At 35.0% G+C, this 26349-nt stretch overlaps 1 protein-coding gene across 1 annotated transcript in view; it reads right to left on the reverse strand.

Annotated features, from left to right (window-relative positions):
• The window catches only part of LOC18426959 (M28 Zn-peptidase nicastrin), a 43398-nt gene extending 20489 nt beyond the window's left edge, over positions 1–22909 (reverse strand). Inside the window, exons 1-10 of the mRNA XM_006836018.4 lie at positions 22431–22909; positions 20334–20488; positions 18762–18865; positions 17397–17463; positions 16878–16970; positions 16630–16794; positions 16391–16531; positions 16227–16304; positions 10704–10816; positions 10553–10613 (exon numbers count right to left, since the gene is read on the reverse strand). Of these exons, the coding sequence (XP_006836081.1) occupies positions 10553–10613; positions 10704–10816; positions 16227–16304; positions 16391–16531; positions 16630–16794; positions 16878–16970; positions 17397–17463; positions 18762–18865; positions 20334–20488; positions 22431–22710 (1257 nt within the window). The 5' untranslated portion in view covers positions 22711–22909. The remainder of the gene's footprint in view (positions 1–10552; positions 10614–10703; positions 10817–16226; positions 16305–16390; positions 16532–16629; positions 16795–16877; positions 16971–17396; positions 17464–18761; positions 18866–20333; positions 20489–22430) is intronic.
• Positions 22910–26349: the final 3440 nt, after the last annotated feature.

Below are 26349 nucleotides of genomic sequence, written 5' to 3' on the forward strand. Positions count from 1 at the left end.
CCCCTAACTGGACTCGGAACACTAGTGGTTCCGAGCTAACCGGCCGGTTTTTCTAACAATGATCAATTAATTCTTCGTAAGCTATTTAATGCTGAAGTGACTACTCAAACCCCTTCGCTCGCACACAGATCTAAGAAATATGGTTCTCGTGCACACCAAGAATTCATTCGCAAAATATTGTATGTCATATTATACTTTTCCAAAATATTTTGCAAAAGAAAATTCTGGATAAAAAAAGTTCGATATCATTGATAAGCTAATGAGCATCATGTTATGCACTAATTCTTTTGGTACGAACTGTGGTGTAATGCAAAAAGTCTTCCACTGGTCCTACTATTATTCTGTTTTGACTTAACCGCTTTCTTAGTGGTGCTCACATCCAGCATATATGACCATCGGGAGAAACGCTAAAGTAGCAACATCAAGCCTCCACTTCCTAATATAGTCTCCGGGTCTCTGAGGACATCCAAGGTCACATGTTGACCGGCTATTTTCACATGGTCTAATAAGGAACAAGGATCATCCTATACACCTCTCTATATAGAGTAATAATAGTCTCACTATGCATGTGGGGAATGACTAACACGTCATGGTGTAGATAGCTCAAAATACTAGGATTTCTGTCAGATTTACACATGAGAATCTTAGTTCACTTGCGGGTATACATCTCGTCGCACCTAGTTTGCCCCAGAGTCGCACTCAAGTGACCAACCTAAACATCTATGATGTTCACACCTATCTATAATACTAGCTACGCGATTTGGTAGGACATCATGTAAATACATTGATTCCCATCCACATAATATCATCTCAATCTCGCATCAAGGTGATAGTGTCCCTGACATTGAGGGCGATCAACATTGTGCAAGACCAAGCCTGTCGATGTCTTATCTTACAATGACCATGTGTCCTAGTTCACAAGAGAGAATGTGCATTCAAACCATGTGCATGTGCATTAAACAAACTATAAATCAACCATTTTTGATTCATTTATTGAAAGAATCAAACAATGATCCCTGGTCCAATCTCTTGACACGAGATTTATATATTTCTTGAGCTTAGGCTTAATCAAAAGATTTTCTACCATCCTATTTGTAGGAATGTGTCATGACAGCCATTTCTTCAATGACATTTTGCACATAACAATCCCCAATCTCTACATGTTATGTCTTACTATGATACTTGGGATCCTTTGCGAAAGTCAGTTTCGTCATGTTGTCACAAAACACGCTCACAAGCTTTCCAACACTCAATATGATCTTTAAGCTTTGCAGGTTCCACATAACCAACAAGTCCTCTTGCAATGCTGCACATTAATCCATATACTCAAATTATAAATTGAACACGCCATTCATGTCTCTTGGTGCACTGAGAAATTGCTCCCACTCTTAAGCAAAGACATTTCACAATGTCAACAATCTATAATCCAGATCACCCATCCAATTAGACTTACTCTATCCTAAAAGTTGAGATCATTTCCCAGAAAGATCCATGAGTAGTCTACGGTTCTTTGGAGATATCGAAGTATTCTATTCACGACCTACCAATGGTCCTAACCTAGATTGCTCTGGTAGCTACGTTGACAAGTCCTACAACACATCCCGTCACATTCACAACATGGTATAAATACGATCGCCTACTATTCTTGCATAGGGTACACAAATTATATTTTTCATTTATGAGCCTTCATGTATGGACAGAGAATCAGACAAAGCACTAGGGGTGGCAATGGCCCTGGACCCAATCCGAGACCCGAACTGGGTCCGGATATGGGCCCAAAATTTGGACCCGGCGGGTCAGGACCGGATCCAAAATTTGGACCTCAACACTAGTCGGGTCTGGGTTCGAGTCCATGTCGACTCAACCCGAATCTATTATTAAATAAATTGAAATATTATATTTACATATTATTAAAATATTAATTCAATGTTAATTAGTATTAAACCTCCAATTCCCAAAGAAACCCCCACTTCCCCAACAAAGTGCTCTCTCTCTTCCCAACAAAAGCCCCACTTCCCAAAGAAATCCTCTCTCCCTTCCCCCTGAAAAAAACCCTCACCTCCAAAAAAAATACTCTTCCCAACGTGACCCCCACTTCTCCAAATCCCCTCTCTTCTCAACCAAACCCCCAATTGCCCATGCTCTCTCTCTTCCCAACTAAACCCCCAATTCCCCATGCTCTATCTTCACAACGAAACCCCCAATTCCCCATGCAAATCTCTCTCTTCCTCTCTTTTTTTTGAGTTAAATATACATTTTTCTTTTTTTTTTAAATGTAAGAATTGATTTTTAGGTCAGGTCAAGGTAGGGTCCGAGTCTCCCATAATCAAATCAGATCTGGGTTCGGGTCTGGGTCCGATGACTCGGGATCCAACATGTTGCCACCGCTACTAAGCATATGACCTCTCTTGACAGAAGTACCGATCAGCCCACCATCATGCATCCTAAATTATTTTAAGATTTTCCTAATGCAAGTCACTTAAGACAAACTTAATGAGCCTCTTAGAATGATTGTGCCATATCTCAACATCGAGCACATGATTCACCTTGCCCACGTCCTGCACATAGAAATTCGAGGACAACCATTTCTTCCTGTCATTTCTTGCCATTAGGATCTCGTCAACTCATAATGACAAGATCACAGAACTCCCACAATTCTCGATGACATATCTTTGTCAAGTAAAGTCACTTGAACAAACACACGATCAAGTTCCAGAGTCTAATTCACTATAATGGCAAATGCAAAGCGAATTGATACTATTCTCACTACCAAGGAGAATTTCTCATCATGCTCAATTGAGTGGACCCTTCCGCCACTCCTTAGGTTTTTGTAGTTTATCTAAAGTCCCCTGGGCCCTTCGATTAATTTTTAGGAGCCAATTATTCTTGATGACATTCTGGGAGAAGATTTACGAGTTTCTAAACTCGATATCCTCCATGGAACTAATCTCTTACTCTATTAGCAATCCAATTGCCAACAAAAATGATCCCACTGCTTCCTGATATGTATGCAATTCATCCTCATCAATGGAAAGGTGGGTCAGATTTTCTCCCTCAAACCTAAAGCATCGCTAAGAAATTCTGACACATGCATTCCTATGGCGCTCAGGTACTAATGGTGGCTTTCTCGTGGTACTAATGGTGGCTTTCTCGTGGCTTTCTCTCACTGTCGTCAATGATTCTCCCTTACAAAGCGGGAGAATGAATTGGTTTTCTAGCATGTGTTCCATATGTTTTTCATATTAAAATAAAAGGTCAAGTTATATTTTCTAGTGGAAATATCAGGACAGTAACTGGCACACATGTATGTCATGTTGGTCATCCAGAAACTTGACAAAGTGGGATTTGTGACGCTGCAAAAATGCATCATCAATATCTCCATTTGGTTACTCAGTATGAGGAAATGACCAGAGTACAAGTGCCATCTATTGCCGGTCACCTAAAATGATGCCAACAACACTCACTTCACAAATCTCTATCATAACTTTTCCTCAAATGCTCCACCATGGAAACATTTGGGCTTTTTACATGATAAGAAGGATAATTTGTGGCATATACTAAACTATAAACACTATTACAAAAGGAGAGAGGAGAGAGAGAGAGAGAGAGAGAAGAGAACTGGGCTGTTCTGCGATGATCTTCACTGAGAGGGAGCTCCTCTTTTTATAGGTGAAGGGGGTGATCCGGACGTCAAATAATATTTTCAGCTCCGTCAGGTGTTGGCTTTTGATTTTATACAGAAACGTGGCCACATGATTGTACTTGAAGGGCAGTCGTCAGTCGCATTAGATGATTCCACGTATTGGCTATAGTGAAATCGGTCGGATGACTCATCAAACTGTTACTGTTGGCTACAGTGTTTTGTTTAGATGACTCATCAAAAATTTATAAATAGTATTTCTAATCGAATAGCGTTTTTTACTATTCATATAGACTCGTGTGCTGAATAATGTTTGAAGTCAAGCCGTCCATCTCACGATCTTATGGTAAGTCTCAACTTGCATAGTGGACTTTTTTAGGGTACATGAAAAAAGATTACCTCTTTTGAATAGTGAAATACAAAAATTTCATAACTTTAGCTTTTATTACATGTTAGACTTTTTGCATATGCATTGAATACATGCATTGAATTTGTATAAAAACAATCTTTTCTTTTGATTTTCTTTATCCGGAATTAACTGATTAGTCTCGTCCGAAGTCTCATCTTGCTTCCGTATGTCAATCTTCCATCATATTTTGTATGTTGGCCTCGGCTACACTATCAAAGCTAAAACTTGGTACAAGACTATCTGGTCCTTCTGGTTCATCAAAAGGGATAAGATATTGTGAGACATCCAAAAGTTGGTTCATACAGTTGTTCAGAAATTCTTGAACTTTTGTTAAATGTTGTTTAGTTCTTTTGTAGGATACTTCAAAATTTGTTATGAACAGTCTTCTACCGTTCGTAACACTAAACCACCTTTCATCATTTTCAAGTAAATTTTTGGTCAATTGAGCTTCATTTTTTATGATTTCAAGGTTTTTTGTATAGTAGTTTTTTGTATCAAAAAATAATTTATCGGCTTCATCCAAGTTTATCGAACCAAAGGAGAAATCAAAAACTGTAGTTTTTCTCAAAAGCCAAATTTGGAAAAATCTTTCTCGGCTAGTCCAGCCTATTGAACTGTAAATTTTGAAAGTAATATAATTTTGAAATTTCCAGGTTTTGGTAGTTTCATAAATCATAGTTTTGATCATCATTGGAAAATTCTTAAATTCATAGATAATGAAATTATCCTAAGTCCAAAGAAAATAGAAATAGAAAAAACTTCTATTGATTTTCTAGGGATTGTTTTAGATCAAACAGGAATAAAACTTCAAGAACATATTACTTCCAAAATTAAGAATTTTCCTGAAGACTTAAAAGATAAAAAACATCTTCAAAGTTTTCTTAGTTTACTTAATTATAGTAGAAACTTTATAAAGGATTTATCCAAAAAGGAAAAACCTTTATTAGAAAAATTAAAAAGGAAAATCCTTTATTAGAAAAATTAAAAAGGAATAAACATTTTTTTTGGAGAAAAAGACTCAGCAATTATTAAACAAATAAAAGCTGATCTATCAGACATTCCTACAGTTTATTTTCCAAAAGATGGAAAAAAACTTATACTTGAAACGCCAGTGATGAACATTGGGGAGAGGTTTTAAAGGCATGTGTAGATGATAAAGAATTAATCTGTGGCTATAATTCGGGAAAATTTAAACCAAGCGAGATTAATTATATTAAACACAAAAAAGAAATTCTTGCCATAAAAAATGGTTTAAAAAGATTTTATATTTTTCTTGCTCCAGAGAAATTTCTTATCAGAACCGATAACCAATCGGTAAAAGATTTTCTTAAATATAAGAAAGGAAAAGAAAATCCTAAGAGAATCAGATGGTATAATTTTATATGTCAATATACCTTTGAAATTGAACATATTAAACGTATTAACAATGTAATTGCTGATTTTCTTAGCAGAGAAAGTTCCTAAACCAGGAACAATGAGGGATAAAAGAAAGGGTAAACAACTCGTGCTACCTCCTCAAAAAAAGAAAAAAATATCGGAATGGATTCCTAGACCAGAGAACATTCAGTTTAGAGAGTCTAAACAAGCCTCTCAGCAGCATCAACATTTTGCTCAAGTACCGGATCCTCAACAATTATCTTTTAAAGATATTTTGAGATTACAAGAGCAATTATGTTTATCTCAAACTAAACAAGTTGCAGATTTTTACAGAAACCCAGATATTTCTTCTGAATTTTATCATGTATTAAATTCTCTATGGAAATCCCATATTTCACAAAATAAAACAAAATTTAGAAAAACATGGGAAAATTTTCTAAATTGTTAACAAAACAATTAGTATAAACCAGAGAGCTGCAAAACCTGTCTTTCCAGATTATTAAACAAATGGACTGGGAAACAGAATCTTATGAAAAGACAATAATTTTCTAAAAATTTCAGAACACCTGGATAATCAATCCAAAGATCCTATTTTTGAAAGAATTAAAAGAATTTACCGTCATGAAAAACTAAAACTAGAACTTCCATATGACGTTTTTTATGAGCATATTGAACATAGGCTAAACAAGCCTGAAAAAGATATTACCAGAATACTAACCAAGTATGAAGGTAATCTTATTTATGAATCCAACAATAACCCAAAAATTGTATTTTCCCTTAATTATGACGATGGGAAATTGAACCAATCGAATGGGTACTTGTGGATAAAATCGTTTTTTACCATCATGATCAGATAAAATTTAAGAATTTTCCAATGATAATCAAAACTATGTTTTATGAAACTACCAAAACCTGGAAGTTTCATAATTATATTACTTTCAAAATTTCTAATTCAATAGGCTGGACTAGCCGAGAAAGATTTTTCTGAATTTGCCTTTTGAGAAAAGCTACAGATTTTGATTTCTCTTTGGGTTAGATAAACTGGGATGAAACCGATAAATTACTTTTTGATACAGAAAACTACTGTACAAAAAATCTTGAGATCATAAAAATGAAGCTCAATGAGCTAAAAATTTACTTGAAAATGATGAAAGCTGGTTCAGTGTTGTTGACGATAGAAGACTGTTCATAACAAATTTTGAAGTATCCTACAAAATGACTAAACAACAGTTGTATAAACCAACTTCTGGACGTCCCACAATATCTTATATCCCTTTTGATGAACCAGAAAGACCATATAGTCTTGTACCAAGTTTTAGCTTTGACAGTGTAGCCGAGGCCAACACACAAAATATGATGGAAGACTGACACACGGAAGCAAGATGGACCCGAGACATAACTAAACCAGCTAATTCCGGATAAAGAAAATCAAAATAAAAGATTTTTCTTATACAAATTCAATGCATTTATTCAATGAATATACAAAAAGTGTAACATGTAATAAAAGCTAAAGTTACGAATTTTTTGTATTTCACTATTCAAAAGAGGGAATCCTTTTCCATGTACCCTCAAAAAGCCCACTATGCAAATGAGACTTACCATAAGATCGTGAGATGGACAGCTTGGCTGCAAAACTACTCAGCACACGAGTCCATATGAATAGTAATTACTACTAAAAACACTATTCGCTTAGAAATACTGTTTATAAATTTTTTATAAGTCATCTAAACAAAACACTGTAACCAACAGTAACAATTTGATAAGTCATCTGACCGATTTCACTATAGCCAATACGTGGAATCATCTAATGCGACCGACGACTGCCCTTCAAGTACAATCACGTGGCCACTTTTCTGCATAAAATCAAAGGCCAATACTTGGCGGAATTGAAAAATATTATTTGAAGTCCAGATTGCCCCCTTTGCCTATAAAAAGAGGAGCTCCCTCTCAGTGAAGATCATCGGAGAACAGCTCAGTTCTCTTCTCTCTCCTTCTCTCTCTCCTCTCTCCCTTTGTAATAGCATTTATTTCCTTTTGAATTGATATTTTCTATATCAGATTCACTGTTTGACTCAAAAGTTGTTTCTTCTGGTTCAACATTTTCTGTAAAACTGCCTGAAGCAATTTCAACAGTTTCATCATAACTTTCTTCTAAAGAAATGATAAGTTCATAATTAAAATTTGTCAAGAGTTTTTTGTTGCTTGAAAAAAGTTCTTGCATCATTTTTCTTGCCATAAATACCAAAAGTTCCCATTGTTTAGCATTACCCCTCTAAGGAAGTCGACAACCAAATCACTTGATGCAATCACATAATATATCATTGAATACTATACGTTTTTGTGTCCCCAAGAATTAAGATAGCCAAAATACTCGAGTTGAATATTTCACACAGCCATATTAGCCAATACGTAATCATCATCAAGTTAGATTTTAGAGGCTGGACACCCTAACCATTGTCATCAAGTTAAGTATTTGCATCCCTTACGCAAAATCCAACAAAAACTGTAATCTAATGATGGCAATGCCCATGCCCCCAGGATTTGATTGGCTCAACATGACAAGTCACATGCCACATGAAAAAGAATATCGTGAATGCATACAAAATTTATTGACCAAAATTAGTGTTTTAGAAGCAAAATTAGCAAGTGGGATATGATGGTTGCGTCCGGCTTAGCAAACTTCCCTAAAATCACATATGATATCTCTTATTTTAAAACTCGGAGGCAAAGTTAAGCCCCTTGGAAGTTCAAGGCTGCTCACATTCTATTATAGTTGAGGCCCTGAAGTAAAAGGGCTTGACAATAAGGTCGTGCAGAACAAAGACATAGTGCGGCCACGGCCGCACTTTAAGACATGCGGCTGCAGAGGGTTGTGCAGCCTTAGAGCGACCAAAGCTGCACAGACTTTTGGTGAGGCCGTGGTTGTACACAGCAAAGTGTGGCCACATTGCAAGCCATGCGATAGAGGTAAAACATGGCATTGAAGCCGCACAGAGACAAGGGGAGGCTGCAGCTGCATACAAAAAGAGTGTATTTCGTGTGGCCTCAAGCTGCCCATCCCACACGTCATGTGCGGCACATGCGCTACGTGTCACAATCATTTTGGCCGAGGGCCTAAGGGGGTGGCCTTGCGCACCCACGCAAGTGTGTACACCCGTTAGACCACCACACGTGACCAGCGTTGGTGCACACGCTTGAGTTTTGTGTGTGCGCACAGTAGGCCGTGCAGCAGAGGTAAAACATGGCACTGAGACCACATAGAGACAAGGAAAGGCTGCGGCTGCATACAAAAGGAGTGTGGCCACAGCTACACCAAATTTTGTGTGGCCTCAAGCTGCCCCATCCCACACATGTGACACCACGTGTGGCACATGCGCCACAAGTCACAACGCGTTTGGCCGTGAGGACCCTAAGAGGGCACCCTTGTGCACCCACACAAGTGTGTACACCCGCTAGACCACCACTCGTGACCAGCGTTGGTGCACATGTTGGAGCGTGGCTTAGGACGCAGGCATGCACACACTGGCAGGGGGGACGCACGCCACCACGTGTGCCTCCATGAAAGCCTAGTCATCAGAGCAGCTTGTGCCCAGTGATCAGACGCCCATTTGGCATACTCGGATGGGCCCTAAGCATGCCGATCGTGCCTCTATGTGCATAGCATGCCCTGGACCATACCTAACACCTACAGGGGCCAAAAGGCTCCAAAAAGGCCAGGACAAACACAACAAAAAGCAAGAACTCTAAAAATTTACAAGTTTTGTGAGCTTCGTACTTCTCTGAAACCATTTGGTCTCTCAATGCAAAAGGGACTGAAACTAAACCATGCAGTGATAAAAGAATGGCAATTAGATCTTAAAGCAAACCTCCATCAAGTCTATTTGAAAATAATCAGATCTTAGGGTGTACCTCCATCAAGTCGCTCTGAGACCAATATAAGACATCGTAGGTATCCCAATGCAGTGAAAACGACAACAAAAATAATCAGATCTTAGGATTGGACAGAGGTTCTATACCACAAGGATATTTCACAGCGTAAATCCCGAGCCTCAATGGATGGCCCGAAAGTTCTTACTTTTAGTCAAGAGGGGATCTGTTGCTAGAGATTCTTGGAAGGGGAAGAGAGATAGAGGGATGTGGGTCTTTTCAGTACTTTCCAGAGAGCGAGGGCATGGGGTTTTTTTCAAACGGCTTTATTATAAAGATTATTTATTATATAATTCTAATAATAACACTTATATTAATATTAATTCATTTTGAGCATTAAATATAATATAACTACAATTAAACAAATCCTATTTTATTATCAATCTCATAATCCGCCAAGCCTTATGCCAACTATTGGGGCCATTAAGATCTTTAAAAAAAAAAAAGAAGTCATGTCTACTTAATTTTGCTATAAATAAAAAATATCCTATTTATGATACTTAATTTGTTATCACAATATTTATGCGCTATCATATAAATAATTCACTTGGTTTACTAAACGAAGGTCTACAATGCAGTCAGATAGCATAAAGAGAGAGACAACCATATTTTTTTTTTCAATTTAATATCTTATAAACACTTTTATCTATATCACATTATGTAAAACCTATATCACTTTTAATGATATATAAACACTATATCACTTTTAATGATATATAAACACTTTATCACTTTTAATGAGACCTGTGAAGTAGGTGAGTATTTATAACACAAAACAAGATTTTGGTATGTAGAGAAAACGTACGCCCCAATTGTGTCTAATTAGGAACTATAACTAGGAACTGTATGTTCACTAATTGAAAAAAAGGCACACCAATCATGAGACAAAAAGAAGAGGAAATGGAATAGTTACACTAAATTAGGTCAAATAATTTTGGTTGCTTATAAAATATTTACTAGCACTTAATCCAAGATTGAATTCATTTCGTAAATTTCCTTTTAAGCCAAACAAGATAAGCTCAATTCAGTTGTCACTTCATTAGAATCTAGAAGCAAATGAATATGAAGACAGTCTAGTTTAAAATAATTTATTAATTGTTTCAAAGACGGTGCTAGACAGGTAAGAATTTTTATTTGATAGATGACACATAGAAATTGGGAAACAATATCCAATGCCAGCAAATAAGAAGAGATCTTACCACGAGGCTCTCAGCAACCAATTTGATACCATTCAGAACGGATGTTTCATTTACAATATGCCTGCAGCAAAACTCCTAAAAACTTAGCAAAGGGTCATCAGGAGACAGCAAAAATATAATGCAAGTGATTTCGTGGTCATAAGAGCCTTGCCTTGTGTCAGATATTCCTCCAGTTTGCTCTAGTTGCTCAGGTGCAGCAGAAAGTTCTGAGAGTGTCACAGCAGTCACCCTCAGCCTAGAAAACTGTTCATGCTCCCATGCTACCTACAACAGACGAACATTTTAATGGCTCAATTTCAATATCTTTGCAACTTGTGTTATAGCTTTTCAGAGTGTATAGTTGTCTAGGATCACATTTGTGGCAATAGAAAATATGGTCATTGTGAAAAACTCAATTGCAAATCAGATAAACATCAACCAAAATATAGAGTATGCGTGATATATTCCAAGTGTGAAAGCTTCAAATATTTCCGTTGGTATGTTGCTTGCATAAGGAATAAATTAGTTCGATTTCATGAAACGTTGTTATAGTAATATAGTGACACTACACTTCAAAAACCACGTTTGACCCTAAATTCTAAATACGCACTCTTTTCATCCCAATGAACAATATCAAGAAACAAACTTTAGAAAATTGCAACCTGAATGGATTTTCTAAATGCAATGAACTTAGACCGTCCATTTGATGGGATGGTTAGATCTGAGCCTTCAGGGGATCTTTTTTACCTCAAACATTGTAGATAGCATTTTCATCATCAGATCAACAAGTTTAAATGGAAAAAATTGTTTTTGATTCTTGAAGGCCTAGTTCTAAATGTCCAGCAAATGCATTGCCTTGGACTTTTTATAGGATTTCCATTTTATTTTTATTTTAGAGATTGGTCACTTTTGACCAATCTGGACAACCTGCATTCACTGATTGGGGCTTTGACCGATCAGTAATATGAATGATATATTCCAATTGTGAAAGCTTCAAATTTTTCCTTCGGTTTGATGCTTGAAAATTGATGCAGGAAGAAAAGGTGGGACATTGCATCCACCCTTTTCTAGAATCTTAAACAAATAAAATCAACAATAATGGAGAAAGAACATTACTGTAAATCAAGCCAAGAGAAGTACTTTCTTCTTTCAAAAAATAAAATTCATTCTCATAACATATATCTCCCAAAATGTGACATCCAACATTTTATAAACCTATGAAATCCTAAATTAACGCAAACCCAAAACAATCAAGACTCCAAAATATCCCTAAACAATACTAAAATTCCAAAAATACCCCTGTGAACAGTAATGCGTTAACTGTAATTGTGAACAAGAACGTGTGAATAGTACCATGAATAGTACTCATGAATAGTAAATAAAGAAAATATAAGAAAACCCCAGAATCCCAAAGAAAACTTAAAATCCTAAAAATAAATCCTAAAACTAAAATCAAAATATACATCTGTTAAAATTGAATAGAAATTAAAAATATGTATAATTTTACCCTCCATCATTCTCCCCTAGTTGGAGAAAACTCGTCCCTCGAGTTTTGAAATACGTTAAGATAAATTCAGTATCAAAACTGCATTCGTCAACCTTCTTCTTCTTTGTTGGCTCAAATACTATTTGTGGTCAAAATAATTTCTCAAGAAACGGATCTTGATATATATATTGAGGAATTGATGCAAATTTACAAATTCAGCTATTCTTGAGCTCCCATTGAAAATCATGTAGGAAACTTCAAACCTTATTTTCTGTACTTTTGAGGGTTTCTCGACATTTGTCTCATTACTCTCGGAAACCAAGGCCAAACTTTGCAAATTCTGAGTCCACCATGCTTCCACTGCACTACCTCTTATTCCACTGCACTACCTCTTATTCCAATGCCCTAAATGCTCCACCTCTTTGATAACCTTAATATCTTCATCCTTTTCTTCATCAAAGATCGATTCACCTACGAAATCTTGATCATCATTCTAGATTGGATCTCTTACAAGATCTTATTCATCATACGTATTGAAAATTGGTGGCTATCCTAATCTACAACCTGCTGATTTTCAATATGACCTATGCCAAAATCACCATCGTTCTCCCTCAAATCATGTAGATCAACTAAATCCCATGATCTATTCTCTCGAACATGAAGCTCCCAATGCAAACTGCATGATTAGAATGGGTGGTTGAAGGTAGCCTCATCATTCTGCTCCAACTCTGAATCAGACTCTGACTCGCGCCATTTTGCATAAAAACCCTCACGATTTGGATCTATCCCCGTAGATTCCTCTTCGTTTAGGGCACATTGTTGCTGGCCCAGCTTACGCAGCAATAGCTCTGTAACCTCTCAGTCACGTTATTGATTGCCTTGTACAGTTGGATTAGCTCGGCATCCCTACAGCTAACACCACAAGCCATCGCAATCTCTAGCCGTCCTCAAACCATGCTCTAATACTACTTGATGCAGAAATAAAAGGTTTGAAATTGAATCCACCATTTTCTATGAACCTTAAACAACTAATATCAACAATAATGGAGAAATAACATGGTTGTAAATGAAGCCAAGAGACGAACTTTCTTCTTTCATAAAATAAAATTTATTCCCATAACTTATCGTCCCCATAATGTGACATAAAAACTTTTTATAAGCCTATGAAATCCTAAATTAACTTGAAACCCAAGTAAACAATTAAGACTCTAGATACCCTCAAACAATACTAAAATTCCTAAAATACCCATGTGAACAGTAATGGGTGAACATTAACATTTGAACAATAATTTTAAACACTAGCATTCCATGAATAGTAAATAAAGAAAATATAAGAAAACCCTAGAATCCCAAAAAAAAAATTTCAATCCTAAAAACTAAAATCAAAATATATGTCCTTTAAAATTGAATAGAAATTAAAAATAAGTATATAATTTTGCCCTCCATCATATAAGGAGAAATTAAAAAGAAGTATAATTTTGCCCTCTATCACATAAGGAATTGATTATTTTGATTTCATTAAAAGGTTTTATAGTAATATAATGCCATTGCACCTTCAAACACCACGTTTGACCCTAAATTCCTAACACAACACTCTTTTTACCCCGATGAAACAATATAAAAAAAAAAACATAAACTTTAAAAAATTGCAACCTGAAAAATGGCTTTTTGTTTTTAATGTGATGAATGTAGGCCTTCCATTTGATGGATGGTCAGATCGGAGCCTTCAGGGGATATTTTTTATCTCAAATATTGTATATAGCATTTTTATTATCAAATTAACAATTTTAGAAGGAAAAAAATGTTTTTGATTCTTGAAGCCTAGTTCTAAATGTCCAACAAATGTGGCCCTAGACCTTTTATCGGATGCAGATTCCATCGTTTCATCATTGACCAATCTGGACAACCCAGATTCACTGATTGGGGCTTTAACCAATCCAAACTATGCATGATAAATTCCAAGTCTGAAAGCTTCAATGTTTCCGTTATAGTTACCCGAATCGCCTATGAGGGTAGCGATTCCGTTTCGGAATCTCGATTCGACATTTTCCCGGGCGAAAGTCAATTCTAAAAGAAAGGAATCACATTTCCATTTTTTGCAAAACGCGATTCCACCTGATTTAGGAATCTCGATTCCTGGAATGCCAGAATCAAGATTCCATATCGAGGACTTAATGATTCTTAGCTACACAAGAATGCGATTCTGCTTGTGAGAAACATTGATTCCAAATTTTTTGGAATTACGAATCCATGTTGTTTGGAATTAAGTTTCTATATACCAGACATCGAGATTCCTTGTTGCACAACAATACGATTCTACTTATGCTAAACGTTGATTCAAAGTATTAAGGAATTGTGAATCCATGTTGTCAGGAAGATATCATAAAGGTTGACATTAGTACTTGGAGTCTTGGACTGATTATATACAGACCAAAATTCGATCTTGTAGTAATGGGTAAAATTATATATTTTCTTAATACTTCTCTCACATGCCTGAGGAAATTGGTTCGCAATTCTAGTAAGGGGAGAATCTCAATTCCATTATGGGGAGAATCGATTCCGGAATGGTGAGCATGTTGATTCAAAGTTGATGGGGACAACAATTCTAGAATTTTAGGAATCTTGATTCCATATTTGTAGGAATCACGATTCCATAGTTTTAGGAATCATGACTCCAATAACCACCGAAACAAGTGGGGTCATGTGTGATTCCATATAGGTATGAAACACGATTCCAACATGAAGGGACATCGATTCTTGCAAATAGGAAACGCGATTCCTAATTTTTTGAATCGAGATTCCAAAATAGTGAGAATCATTTTTCTCAAATCTGAATCGTAAGTCAGTGGGGATTTAGGCCCTACCCTTTGGTGAGAATGGAGTCAAAGAACTCACTATGGGGCTCGGCAATACTACCACCAAGGCCCTATGCCATTCTCTTTTTTACCTCAAATATTATATATAGCATTATCATCATTAGAGTAACAATTTTAAAAGGAAAATATTGTTGTTGATTCTTGAAGACGTAGTTACAAATGCCCACCAAATGGATGGCCTTGGACCTTTTCTAGGGTGCAAATTCTTTTTTTCTTTTTTTTTTTTCTTTTTTTTTTTTTAAGATTGATCATCATTGATCAATCTAGACAACCCACGTTCATTGATAGAGGTAAGGGCATTTTCATCATTTTCTACAATGATTTTTTTATTTTTTATTTTTTTGTGGGCCAAGGTTCAGCACACCTTTTCCCAAGGACACAGTTTCTATGAGTCCATGTAGAAATGAGTCACCTCTTAAAAATCTATTTTTGACATGGATTTTTTGACCTAATTTTTAAAGACATGTAATCTCTAACATGGAGAACATGAATATGAAAAAATAATTAAATTTTGAAAATTAAGAATAATAGATCTAGTAAGAGAACATTTAGACCGTTAGTTCAGATGAACCACCGATTTGCATCCATCTTTAAGATGGATGCTTTATACCTCGGGGACCGCAAACATAGAAATGTGGTCCCCGCAGCATGAAACAATTTTCCTTCCCCAAAATTTTAGCTCAAAAAGATTTACAAATATAAAAATGTTCCCCCACACTTGCATTGTCCGATGTGCCCAGATTGAATGTGAGCCATCCAGCCTATACTATTCAATAGACCAGCTGGATCATTTCATCTTTCTCGGGCCCGCACATGTGAATGTATATATGTCTATATGGAAAGAAAAAGAAAGACCTCAATGCACAAAAATTTTCCTTATGACAAGTCTTGCAGATAATTGTGCACAATCAAAATAGCCGAATCAACAGTCCCAACGTGAGAAGTGCCTTCATGAGCCAAGTATTTATGGTTTCATCCAATTTCCTACGAAAAATGAAAATCCAAACCAGCCAATTCAATGAGGCATGCTGGTCAGAACTAATAACTTTAACACGTGACCATAAGGTCACTGGCAAACTTTTTTTAACAAAAGTAACTTTTTACAATAAACAGCATGGATGCAACTCAAGTGGACATTTGTGCCTAATCCATTCCTCTCTCTCTCTCTCTCTCTCTCTCTCTCTCTCTCTCTCTCTCTCTTACAATTCAGCACGCAGGATGGAAATCAGACATGATTATAACTTGATAGTACCAGCATCAAATACCAGTACTAGGAAGATCAACAACGAAATTGAGGTCTCTACTTGTGAAAAAAAAAACAACAAAAACTTACTCGTGAATTTGAAATATTAATCTTTTTGTGCTTGAGACCAATTGTAATTCCCAATTGCTCGCTGATAGTTGAAAGGTCCTGCAAAATTCACTGTTGGTAAAATGGTTCACATTTTCATAAATAGGTTAGAACATTTGTTGGGAACAAGGCAGCATCAAGCTCACTTCAAAAATCTGTTTTATGTAGGCATTTTCTGGAGGCTTTGACACATGAAGCCATAACTCATTCTTCCAGGAACCAATACTGTTCAAGCAAATAGCATAATCAATGCTCTCTCGCAATCTCTGATCAAAACTCCTTAGCCACTGAAAAGTAAAAGAGAACATTGATTAGACAAACTTCCAAACGAAATGGATAAACACAAGAAAGTGCAAAAGGCCCAGAATGCTGTTTAGCTTATTGCCTTCAGTGTCCCATTGTAGTTGTAGGGGCCCCCAGAAGTTAAGCCAAATAATAAATTGTATCTCCCTCTTGTTTTTGGATTTGAGTAAAGGCGGGAAAATAGCCTTGCTATTTCTAACAATGCTACAACCCCACTTCCATTGCTATCACTTCCAAAAGCTAGTGCCTGCAAAATACAAATAAAGTATAAAGAAGAAATTATTTATCAAAATTATATTATTCGAACCCATAATATGAGTTGTTACCCACCGGTGCAGCACCGAACGTATCATATGAAGCCACTATAGCTATGGTTGGTAGCTGAGCACCATCACCTTCACCTTTTAATCCTGGTAACCATCCCTATCAGAAGGCAAGCAAATTCACACATTGCTGAGCATCAGATATACTACCATAGCTTTAACTTTTGATGATATCTCAGCAATTTTAACCTTAATTCATCCATAGAGGCTCGCAATCAAGAATCTGATCTTCCAAATTTGCTCTTTTTAACATCCAAGCAACAGTATTTTATATTTATGCTTTAATTATTCAAATCCATTAATTCAAAGGGAAAGCAGAAGACAGATTTCAGGAGCTCTTTCCTATATTCAGTTATCAGACTTCTTTTCTCCAAATATACACAATTTCATGTTACTTAACTAAAAACAATCCAAGCTATTTATTTGCTTCCAATATCTTTTTGTAACCCTGCTTATGTACCTTGTGACAGCATATAACAATGAACCCAATGGAAAATCATAGGAACATAGGGATGTAGAAAAGGACCTGAATGTTTGTAAGGGTCGGAGATGCAAGTTTTTTAGGTTCTGGAGCAGACAAGACAAGTTTGAAGCTGCAATAATCCAAAAGAAAATGGATTACAAAACTCACTTCATAAGGTAGTCATAGAAAACTCAAAATTACTTGCAAGCACAGAAACACTAAAAAAGAAAGACTAACACAACAAGCAAGCACGAAAAACCAATATCTGCATTACCAATTCACTGCATGAACATAAGAAACTACTAAAAACAAGATCAAATAGCAATAAGCTAATAGATTTTTAGTAGTTCAAATAGCAAGAAGCTAATAGTAATGAAGGAAGAATTGAATAACATAGCCAATGGAATCCAAAATGCTCATAAGTTCATCTTGACAAGAGTATCTCTTTCAGTGTATACTTTCCCACCTTATAGCTATCTTTCGGAAGAGATTGTCTATCATCAAGGCATCCATGCCAAAAGACTTAAAAATAATTTGTAGATTTCAAAAGCACACAAGCATAATTTCACATTCAATGAATAGCTACTTCGGGATTTCACAAACAAAATTTGTTCCGTCCAACAAATTACTAAGCAAAGGGAGCAGATAAGAAATTTAACAAAGACAGAACCCCTAGTCCTCTCTAGAAACATCCACATACACCAAATCATCTGCCATCAAACCAGTCCTGGGCCCCTGGTAGATACTTGACAAATATCAATAACAAAAATTGCAGATAAAAACAACCGAGACTTCTCCAGAAACCCAATGTAACCTCCAAGAAGTGTAACACACCTTCCTAAGTGATCAAATTACAGGAAAATCACAATACTATTCCAGATGAACTAGGGCTTCCCAGGACGACCTATGATGCATGGATACTTCAAAATCGGGTCACATCCATTTTGGATACTTCAAATTCCTATGTAAAACCACAAACAATTGATGTTGTAACTGTGTCCACAGCATTGACGTGCATCATGCCCCAAGACAGATTCCCAAATTAATCTATCACATGATACCACTGAGAATAAGCACCGCAACATAGAGCTTTCATTGAAGTCAGTCATTTATATTTTTGGTTACCAAGGTAATTTATTCCGATCAAAGTATTAAAGTCCTACATTTACAGAAATATTATAAATATTCATCACTTAATTCTTGGATTAACATTGAATACATCAGAATATCAAGGACCATGATGATCAGCAACACAAATATCCATGGATGAGCTTTTCACTTTTCATAACATAAGTATATAAGAACATATAAGGATGCCAATATCATAATTTAGAGCATTAGAACAAGAAACAATCATGCAGAGCTATAACATGAAGTAGAACCGTAAAGCAATAAGTAAAGTAGAATAATATCAATAAATAAACTAACCCGCCAGTTGTTGCAGTTGCAGGCTGACCAGTAGCATCATTCTTTTTAACATCAGCTAATATAGCATCCACCTTCTCCTCCTCATGTGCAAAGTACACAGGATACTGCAGCAATTCACACACTAGATTACAGAGCAAGATTTAGCCAAGAAAGGTCGAAGAAGAAGCTTCATGCAGTATGTAACAACAAACAAGATCCAGAAAGATCACCGACAAGGATTATATGTTGACAAGTGATATAGTGTTAGGCAGTAGATTATATAATGTGTTTCAAGACAATAATAGGCCAACACCACTGTTTTAAGCAATAAAAGGTAAGATTAGTACTTCTCTACAAAAAAGTTGTATGGTGCACCATGATATAAGCCTAAAATAGATAATATTCATTAGAAAGTATGCATAATTTGTTAAAAATGGTAGACTATCTACTCAAAAAATTTGTAATTGGTTAGAATGGCAAATCTTGTCCATGCAAAAGATAAATAACAGTAGTGTTCAACTTGAACAACGTTCCATCCATGCACAATGTTTTTTTAATGACCTTTAACTAGAAAGAGTGAGTTCCAATCCTTTGCCTTAGATGTATGGCACACATTGTATGCATTTGGAGATATATTGGACTCACTTGAAGGCTTAGTTTGTGAAATTTGTAGAACACTGTTTTAAGCAATAAAAGGTAAGATTAGTGCTTCTCTACAAAAAAGTTGTATGGTGCACCATGATATAAGTCTCAAATAGTTAATATTCATTTGGAAGTATGCATAATTTGTTAAAATTGGTAGATTGTCTACTCAATAATTTTGTAATTGGTTAGAATGGCATATCTTGTCCATGCAAAAGATAAATAGCATTAGTGTTCAATTTGGACAACGTTCCATCCGTGCACAATGTTTTTTTTATGACCCTTAACTAGAAAGAGTGAGTTCCAATCCTTTGCCTTAGATGTATGACACACAGTCTATGAATTTGGAGATAGATTGGACTCGTTTGAAGGCTTAGTTTGTGAAATTTGTAGAACAATGTTTTGATATAGATTGTCAAAGTTACAAAGATTATCATCACACTCAAACATAAAAATATCTAAAGATATATTTGGCACATAAAGTTGTTGCCTAAAAAAATAAGTGTACATTATTTAGGTAAGAAATTAACTAATCATAAATTATGCGTCCTTTATTTTTCTATAATTTTATTATTTCTTTTTTTTCCAAAGATCATTAAATTGTCAAGTAAACTCAGTTCTGGCAGTGTCATTAGTAAACAAATTGAAATTTTTTAAACCAATGAATTGAGTGGCACAATAGCATAACTTTCCTATATTCCATGTCGAACATATAAAATTATTCGAGATGGTTAAGATGAACTACAGGAACTATCCTTCTCATTGACAAAGCTTCACGAATGCCAAAAAATAATAACTTATGAACAATAACCAACTATCCTTATCTGACAAGTATTACCACATATACATTATATGATTCACAGACAATAGCTTGATACTTCTAGAAATAATCTAGAGTAATAATAAACAAAACTTAACCATAGTAAACCAAAGAACGGAACTACCACTCACAGGAATATTGGCATGTATTAGAAACTGTTCGATTTCAGATAACACACTCCTCATGAATCCCACATCCTCCTCAGTGTTTGTGTCCTTTTCCTCGGCGGATTTCTTGGAAAGCAAAAGTAGTAGTCCTCCCAATGGGTACTTATTTGTCAGATAGTCTGTACAAAAGTTTTTATATAAATCGTGCATTGAGAAAATTCTCCACTACAGGATATAAAAATACTTTCTCGAAATGATTGTTACACTTGAGGTAAAGAGACCACACAAGAAATCATAAATTTTCGTTGACTATCACAATAGGTATTGCTCTATTTGGGAGTAAATATAATTGGTAGAGAAACATTCCTACATAAATACAAATGTATAAATGACTACATTAACATATGATACCACAGGCAGCACACAAAAAGGATATAAAAGACCTAACGAGATGAACTTAGAATGCCAACACCATTTATCAAGGTTAAGGAAAATCAAATATCCAAACCAGTGATCATATTGAAGTAGTACGAACTACAAGCTCTACAGAGAATTAAATTTGAGCATTCCAGCGATGAGTGATGGCATCTTACAGTAGCATTCATTCCAGTGGAGAACTAAATTTTTACGAAAATGATAACAATATTGTCCTAGAAAGTAGAACCAAATGGTCCACATCATCAACATGGCACAAAAATGTGCATCGATATATAGGTGAGTAAGAACAATGACTCATGCTATTTATATATACTTGGCTCTCTGTTTCACTGAACAATTTGTGCACTTGTAAAAATCACCACCTATTTTAGGGTAAGGTAAAGTATAACGAACAAATTCTCAATTATCTAAAATGGGCATGCAAAGAATAAGTACTGGATGTCACAATGGCACACCGTCCTTCATGAACGAATTTTTTAGGAACCGTCAGATTGGATGATTCTAAATCTTGTTATAAACTCTATTTATTTGGAAATGGATGAAACCAGAGATCCCAGGAAAAATATGGCAATGGTTGGAAATTATGATTCATAGTTGAACACATATAGGAGAAGGCAGTAATAATCCAAAAATTTTAGTACAGATTTCTCAGTATGACCCTCCAGTTGTTCTATTTATAAAAGAGGTCAAGTTTTCACACATCAAGACGAGTATGTGCAAGCAATCAGTAGCCTAGTTCCAACTACAAAACATGTAGCCTAACACAAAGCAGTCTTAAAAGTAGATAGCCATCGTCATCAAGGAAGAGACCTTGTCAAGTTGCTTTCTTGGTTTATGGACCCAAGTCCTGGAGACGAGACTTTTGTTAAGATTCTTTGTTGGTTTATAAACCCAAAACTCGATTCTGAGCGCACTGCTCATAGGCATTATCTATCAAATTCTATAAGATAGAATCCAAAGACACTTATAAGTCAAAACATGTTATCTCTATTCATCACATGTAGATAGACGTGATGGTGTCCTTAATTCATCCATTATAGGTGATCAAGATTCTGTTTATAGATTAGGTTCAAAACTGCACTATAATTCAACATTACAGTCTCTAAGTAACTTTTCTCAAAAAAAAAAAAAAAAAATCAACATTACCGTCTCCATTTACATTTAGTATCCATAAACCAATCCAAAAATGTTTGCTTTCTCAAGGATGAACTGCAGACAAAGATCCAAACTGTGGTCTCTAGTTTTAGTCAAAATTTCAGATCTCCTTTCCACTCATTGGTGGAAAATTCAAATAAAAGCGTCATTTATCAACTGTAATTTCTTTTCCCCCATGTTAACCAGGACTAGCTTAGAACCCAAGTATTTTTACCATCATATGAAATATCCAATCAAGAAATAGGAAAAAAGGAACAAACCCAACGCCAATTTTCCCGTTTCAGTAATTGTCATTTTTCCCATTGCATGAAATCGTGAAATTGAACCCAAACGTTCAAACCCTGATTTCAACCATGACAGAATAGTTAAATAGAGCTAACTTTATATACATATATATAGACACAGAGCTAACCCAATCAAAAATAAGAGAGAGGATTAATTGAAGCTCCAAAGAGATAATAGAGTGAGATATGTGAGCTAGAACCAAGAAAACTACAGAGATTGAAAGCAAAACTTGGCATTTCTTACCCCGAAGTAATGTGATGTTGAGTTCACGGACAGGTACCATAATCACCGTACGCGAAAGATCAGTACCAGGAGAAAACAAAGCAGAACCAGCATGGTGATTCAAGCTAGCTCTACGAGACCCAAATGGCGAACCAGAGAGATCATACTGTATCAACCTGTAAACGTCCATTACAGCTGAAGCATCACAGAGCTCAACACAAGCCATCAGGACGAAAACCAGGGCAAGTACCGAGTAAACTGAGTAAAGAACCTCATTCCCCCTGACTTTAGTACACGCCATAGCTCTGGTTAAGCAAGGATTTCAGCGCAAAGTGGCGGTGAAAGAGCCAGCGGAGACGGGATATCTATGGATTTGGAATTCTAGGGTTTTGATCTGAGAACTAAGAAAATGGGGAATGACAAGCTGGAAAGTGATGGAGAGTGGAGAGGTCATTTAAGAACTGAAAACCTCTCTCTTCCCTCTCTCTCTGGTTCAGTAGGTTTGTGAAGAGGCCTGCAGGCGTCAATGAATAGTAAATACTTGGGGTAGGATAAATGACTGTAATGCCCTTTGGCCTTCAGCTCTGGTACAGTGACCATGTAAGGTTCAATGTTTTTAAACCGAGGCCAATGATCGCCGGAGTATACTGTTGTTTATCGATTGTTTTCGATATAACCAAGACCGAGAGTAATTTTAGGGCCCAAATTTTGGGGATATAACTTATTGAAAATTTACGAATGTCATTCTATGTACTTAAATAAATAATAATGTTACGAGATTGAGCCTCTAATTTTTTTTTAGGATAATATTAAGGGTTAGAAAACTCATATCAAATTTTTGTTTTAAAAGTAATTCTTAAGAGGTTCTCAAATTTTCAAAATTGAAAAGATCTTTTTTAAGAATATATCGTGAGGCTAACTGATGCTTGTTGCAAAAAAAACGGATGCGCATTAACACAACAGCTTTCATGCTAAGCTAGATGTAACTTGTTGCTCCATGAAATTGAAGCACTCGTAAATGAATAGTGACATTGTATAAAATATTTTAATTCATATATTTTATCCACCAAATGTCTTAGCTTTTCTTTTCTCTTACTAAATTATTGTCCCTAAATAGTCATTAATTTCTATAAGTATGAAATTTATGAAAATAATATTTATATTTCCTTAAAGATTGTATTTTATGGTTTATCTGACAATGGATTTTAAAAGGTAATTCAAAATAAATAAGAATGAGCAAGAAAATAAAAATTATTAAAAATCTAGAATCTCTCTTGCATATTTATTATTCTTACAAACAAATACAAACTTTTAAAGAGTACTTAGCATATCCAAAAGATAAAAGCTCAATAAAATGATTTAAAAACTGAAAAGAAAATTACATGGTAATAACAATAACAAAATGACTTAAAAATATTAATTCAAATAAATTAAATATTTAATATTTTATTTTCATCCAATCTCACTGTGACATCATGCAGTCACAAGTGCCATTAGCTAGCTAACGCAACAGTAAATTAATGCGAGGATCCATCGTTAAAAATAAGAAAACTAAAAGAGAGCATGTAAGTGAAACCTTCACATTGAAGATTTTGTGTCGTACCCTCCTTTTACGCTTTTGGTTTACTAAGATTTTGAAAACACGATGACATTTAATGCTAAGATAAAATAAGGTTTTAAAAAATAGATCGCTTGCCCAAATTGGCCACCATAAAAATTGTCGAATAGGTGGGTTGACGATCTGGATTTGAGAATTAGTGGATTAGCGATTTGGATCAAAGAATCGATTGGATCGGCTGAATTCGGCCTAAAATAATTTTAAATAAATACCATAATTTCTCAAAAATCTAGGTTTGTAGGTTTTTTAAAAAAATAGTGGCAATTGCATTATAGTTTTTCATTATTATGTCAAAAATATGTAAATACTGAAAGCATGTTTCATGTTGAGTGATTGTTATCTAATAAATTTATTTTATAATCAAAATAAAATTTAAAAATGTAAAATGATAATAAAATAAATATTTTTCATTCAATTTATTTATTTTATTATTGTATTGATTTAGGAGTTTTAATTTTTTTAAGAGAAAATATCTCCATATCCCTTATTTTTAGATTTTATTTCACAATAGACCCAAGGAGTTAAAAGATATCTTGGTGTATAAAAACTGTATATTTTATTTCTTGTAACCCCCTAAGCTAATTTAAATCAATTTTTTAGGCCAAACAAATCTAAAAAGATATGTCTTTTCTAAAAGTGATTATCCCAGATTTCTAGAAAGGGAAAAGGGCTTTATGGAGATGAGAGATTACCACGAAGAGATAGAATATTTGGAGAAACACGGGATGAGAGTGAAAGACGCATGAAGAGAGAGAAAGAGATAAGTTTTGTGCATGTAAGTGAAGAGAGTGAAAAGATTGGGTTTAGAAAGAGCAAGTTTTTCTCACATTTGTTTAGATTAAAAACTATGTTTAAAGTGACCTAGGGTTAGAATATATCTTTTGAAATAGTAGGTTTATCAATAAATGAAATTTTAAAGGGCAAGTTTTCTATGCTTCCCTAACAGTATAGAAGTTCTATCTTCCCCTTTATCTAACCATATATTTCCCTTGCAGCATAGAAGTTTTATCTTCCCCCTTATCCAACCATATATTCTGAATGGAGGGCTAAGATTGCCCCAATCACAATGTCACGTTTCTACACTATTTTATTTTTAATTTTTTTCTATAAACTATTTTGACACCAAATTTTGGACGTCCATTCCTCTATTAAACTCGCACTAGCAAAAAATATAAAAAAAAATATTTTCAATAGAATAAAATGACCAAAATACCACTAAAAGTTTCAAGGGGTATTTTGATTATTATATTTTATCAAAAATTTATTTTTTATTTTTTTATAGGTGCACCCCAATGAGAAAATGGCACGTACGTAATTTCATATTAATACAATTTGTATAAAAAAAAATTAAAAATGAAATACTTTGAGACGTCGGATCTTAAGATCAAACTGTGAGTGGAACTCTTAATCAAAATTGGACGCCTGATGGTAGGGGGAGGATAGAACTTCTATGTTGTAGGGGAAGTATAGAAACCTTTCCAAACTTAAAAATAAGGGATATGTAAATTTTTTTTTTTTTTAAAATAATCTATATAAAACAAATTTAATGGAAGAAGTTGAGAAATTATCAGAAATATACCTTAATTTTTTGTTTATTAAAAAAACTATATACTTTCTTAAACCTTGTCCATACCTTTTTTTTTTCATTTTTTGGTTTTTTTTTTTTTCAAAACAGCATTCAAGGTAGTCGTATTATTGTAAAGATCTGATGCTTTATAGTACTTAAGTACTGTAATGGCTCTCAAAAGTTATATGGCACCTAAAATACCATGTTGAATAGAAGGTTTATCATAGTACTTAAAAGACCGTGATGGTCCTTCTTTATTACAACCCCATGAAAACCCTTTATTCCTTCAGGTACTCGGGTGATGTCGAGGCACTCAACATCTCTTGCTTCTATAGCTAGCAAGTCGAGGACTATCAATAAATCGGCTTACAATAAATTGAGAAAAAACCGTTTTTATTTTAAAAGTTGGATGAAAAAATCGGATAAAAAATACGAATTGGCAAAAATGCTTCATGTAAAAATATCGCCAATATATCATACTAGGCTCAAAAAATCGGAGTGAAAAATCGGATAAATGCATATAAAAAAAATACACCATATCAAAAAAATACACCATATAAATTTTCTCATTAAATATTTTAGTAAATATTGCACTCACTTAAGTACAAACCAAAAAAAAAGACACGATTTTTTTTATCATCAAATTCTTTAACTATGATATAACAATTTTATAACTACGGTTGATGATTAGGGTTTGTACTTTGTATACGTGCTTGCATTTGGGTTTGGCTCCTCTATTTCTACTTTTTAGGGAG

This window comes from Amborella trichopoda, chromosome 11 (assembly GCF_054954075.1).
Source record: "Amborella trichopoda isolate Santa Cruz 75 chromosome 11, AtrichopodaSantaCruz75HAP2 v2.0, whole genome shotgun sequence".
Taxonomy (NCBI): Eukaryota; Viridiplantae; Streptophyta; class Magnoliopsida; order Amborellales; family Amborellaceae; genus Amborella; species Amborella trichopoda.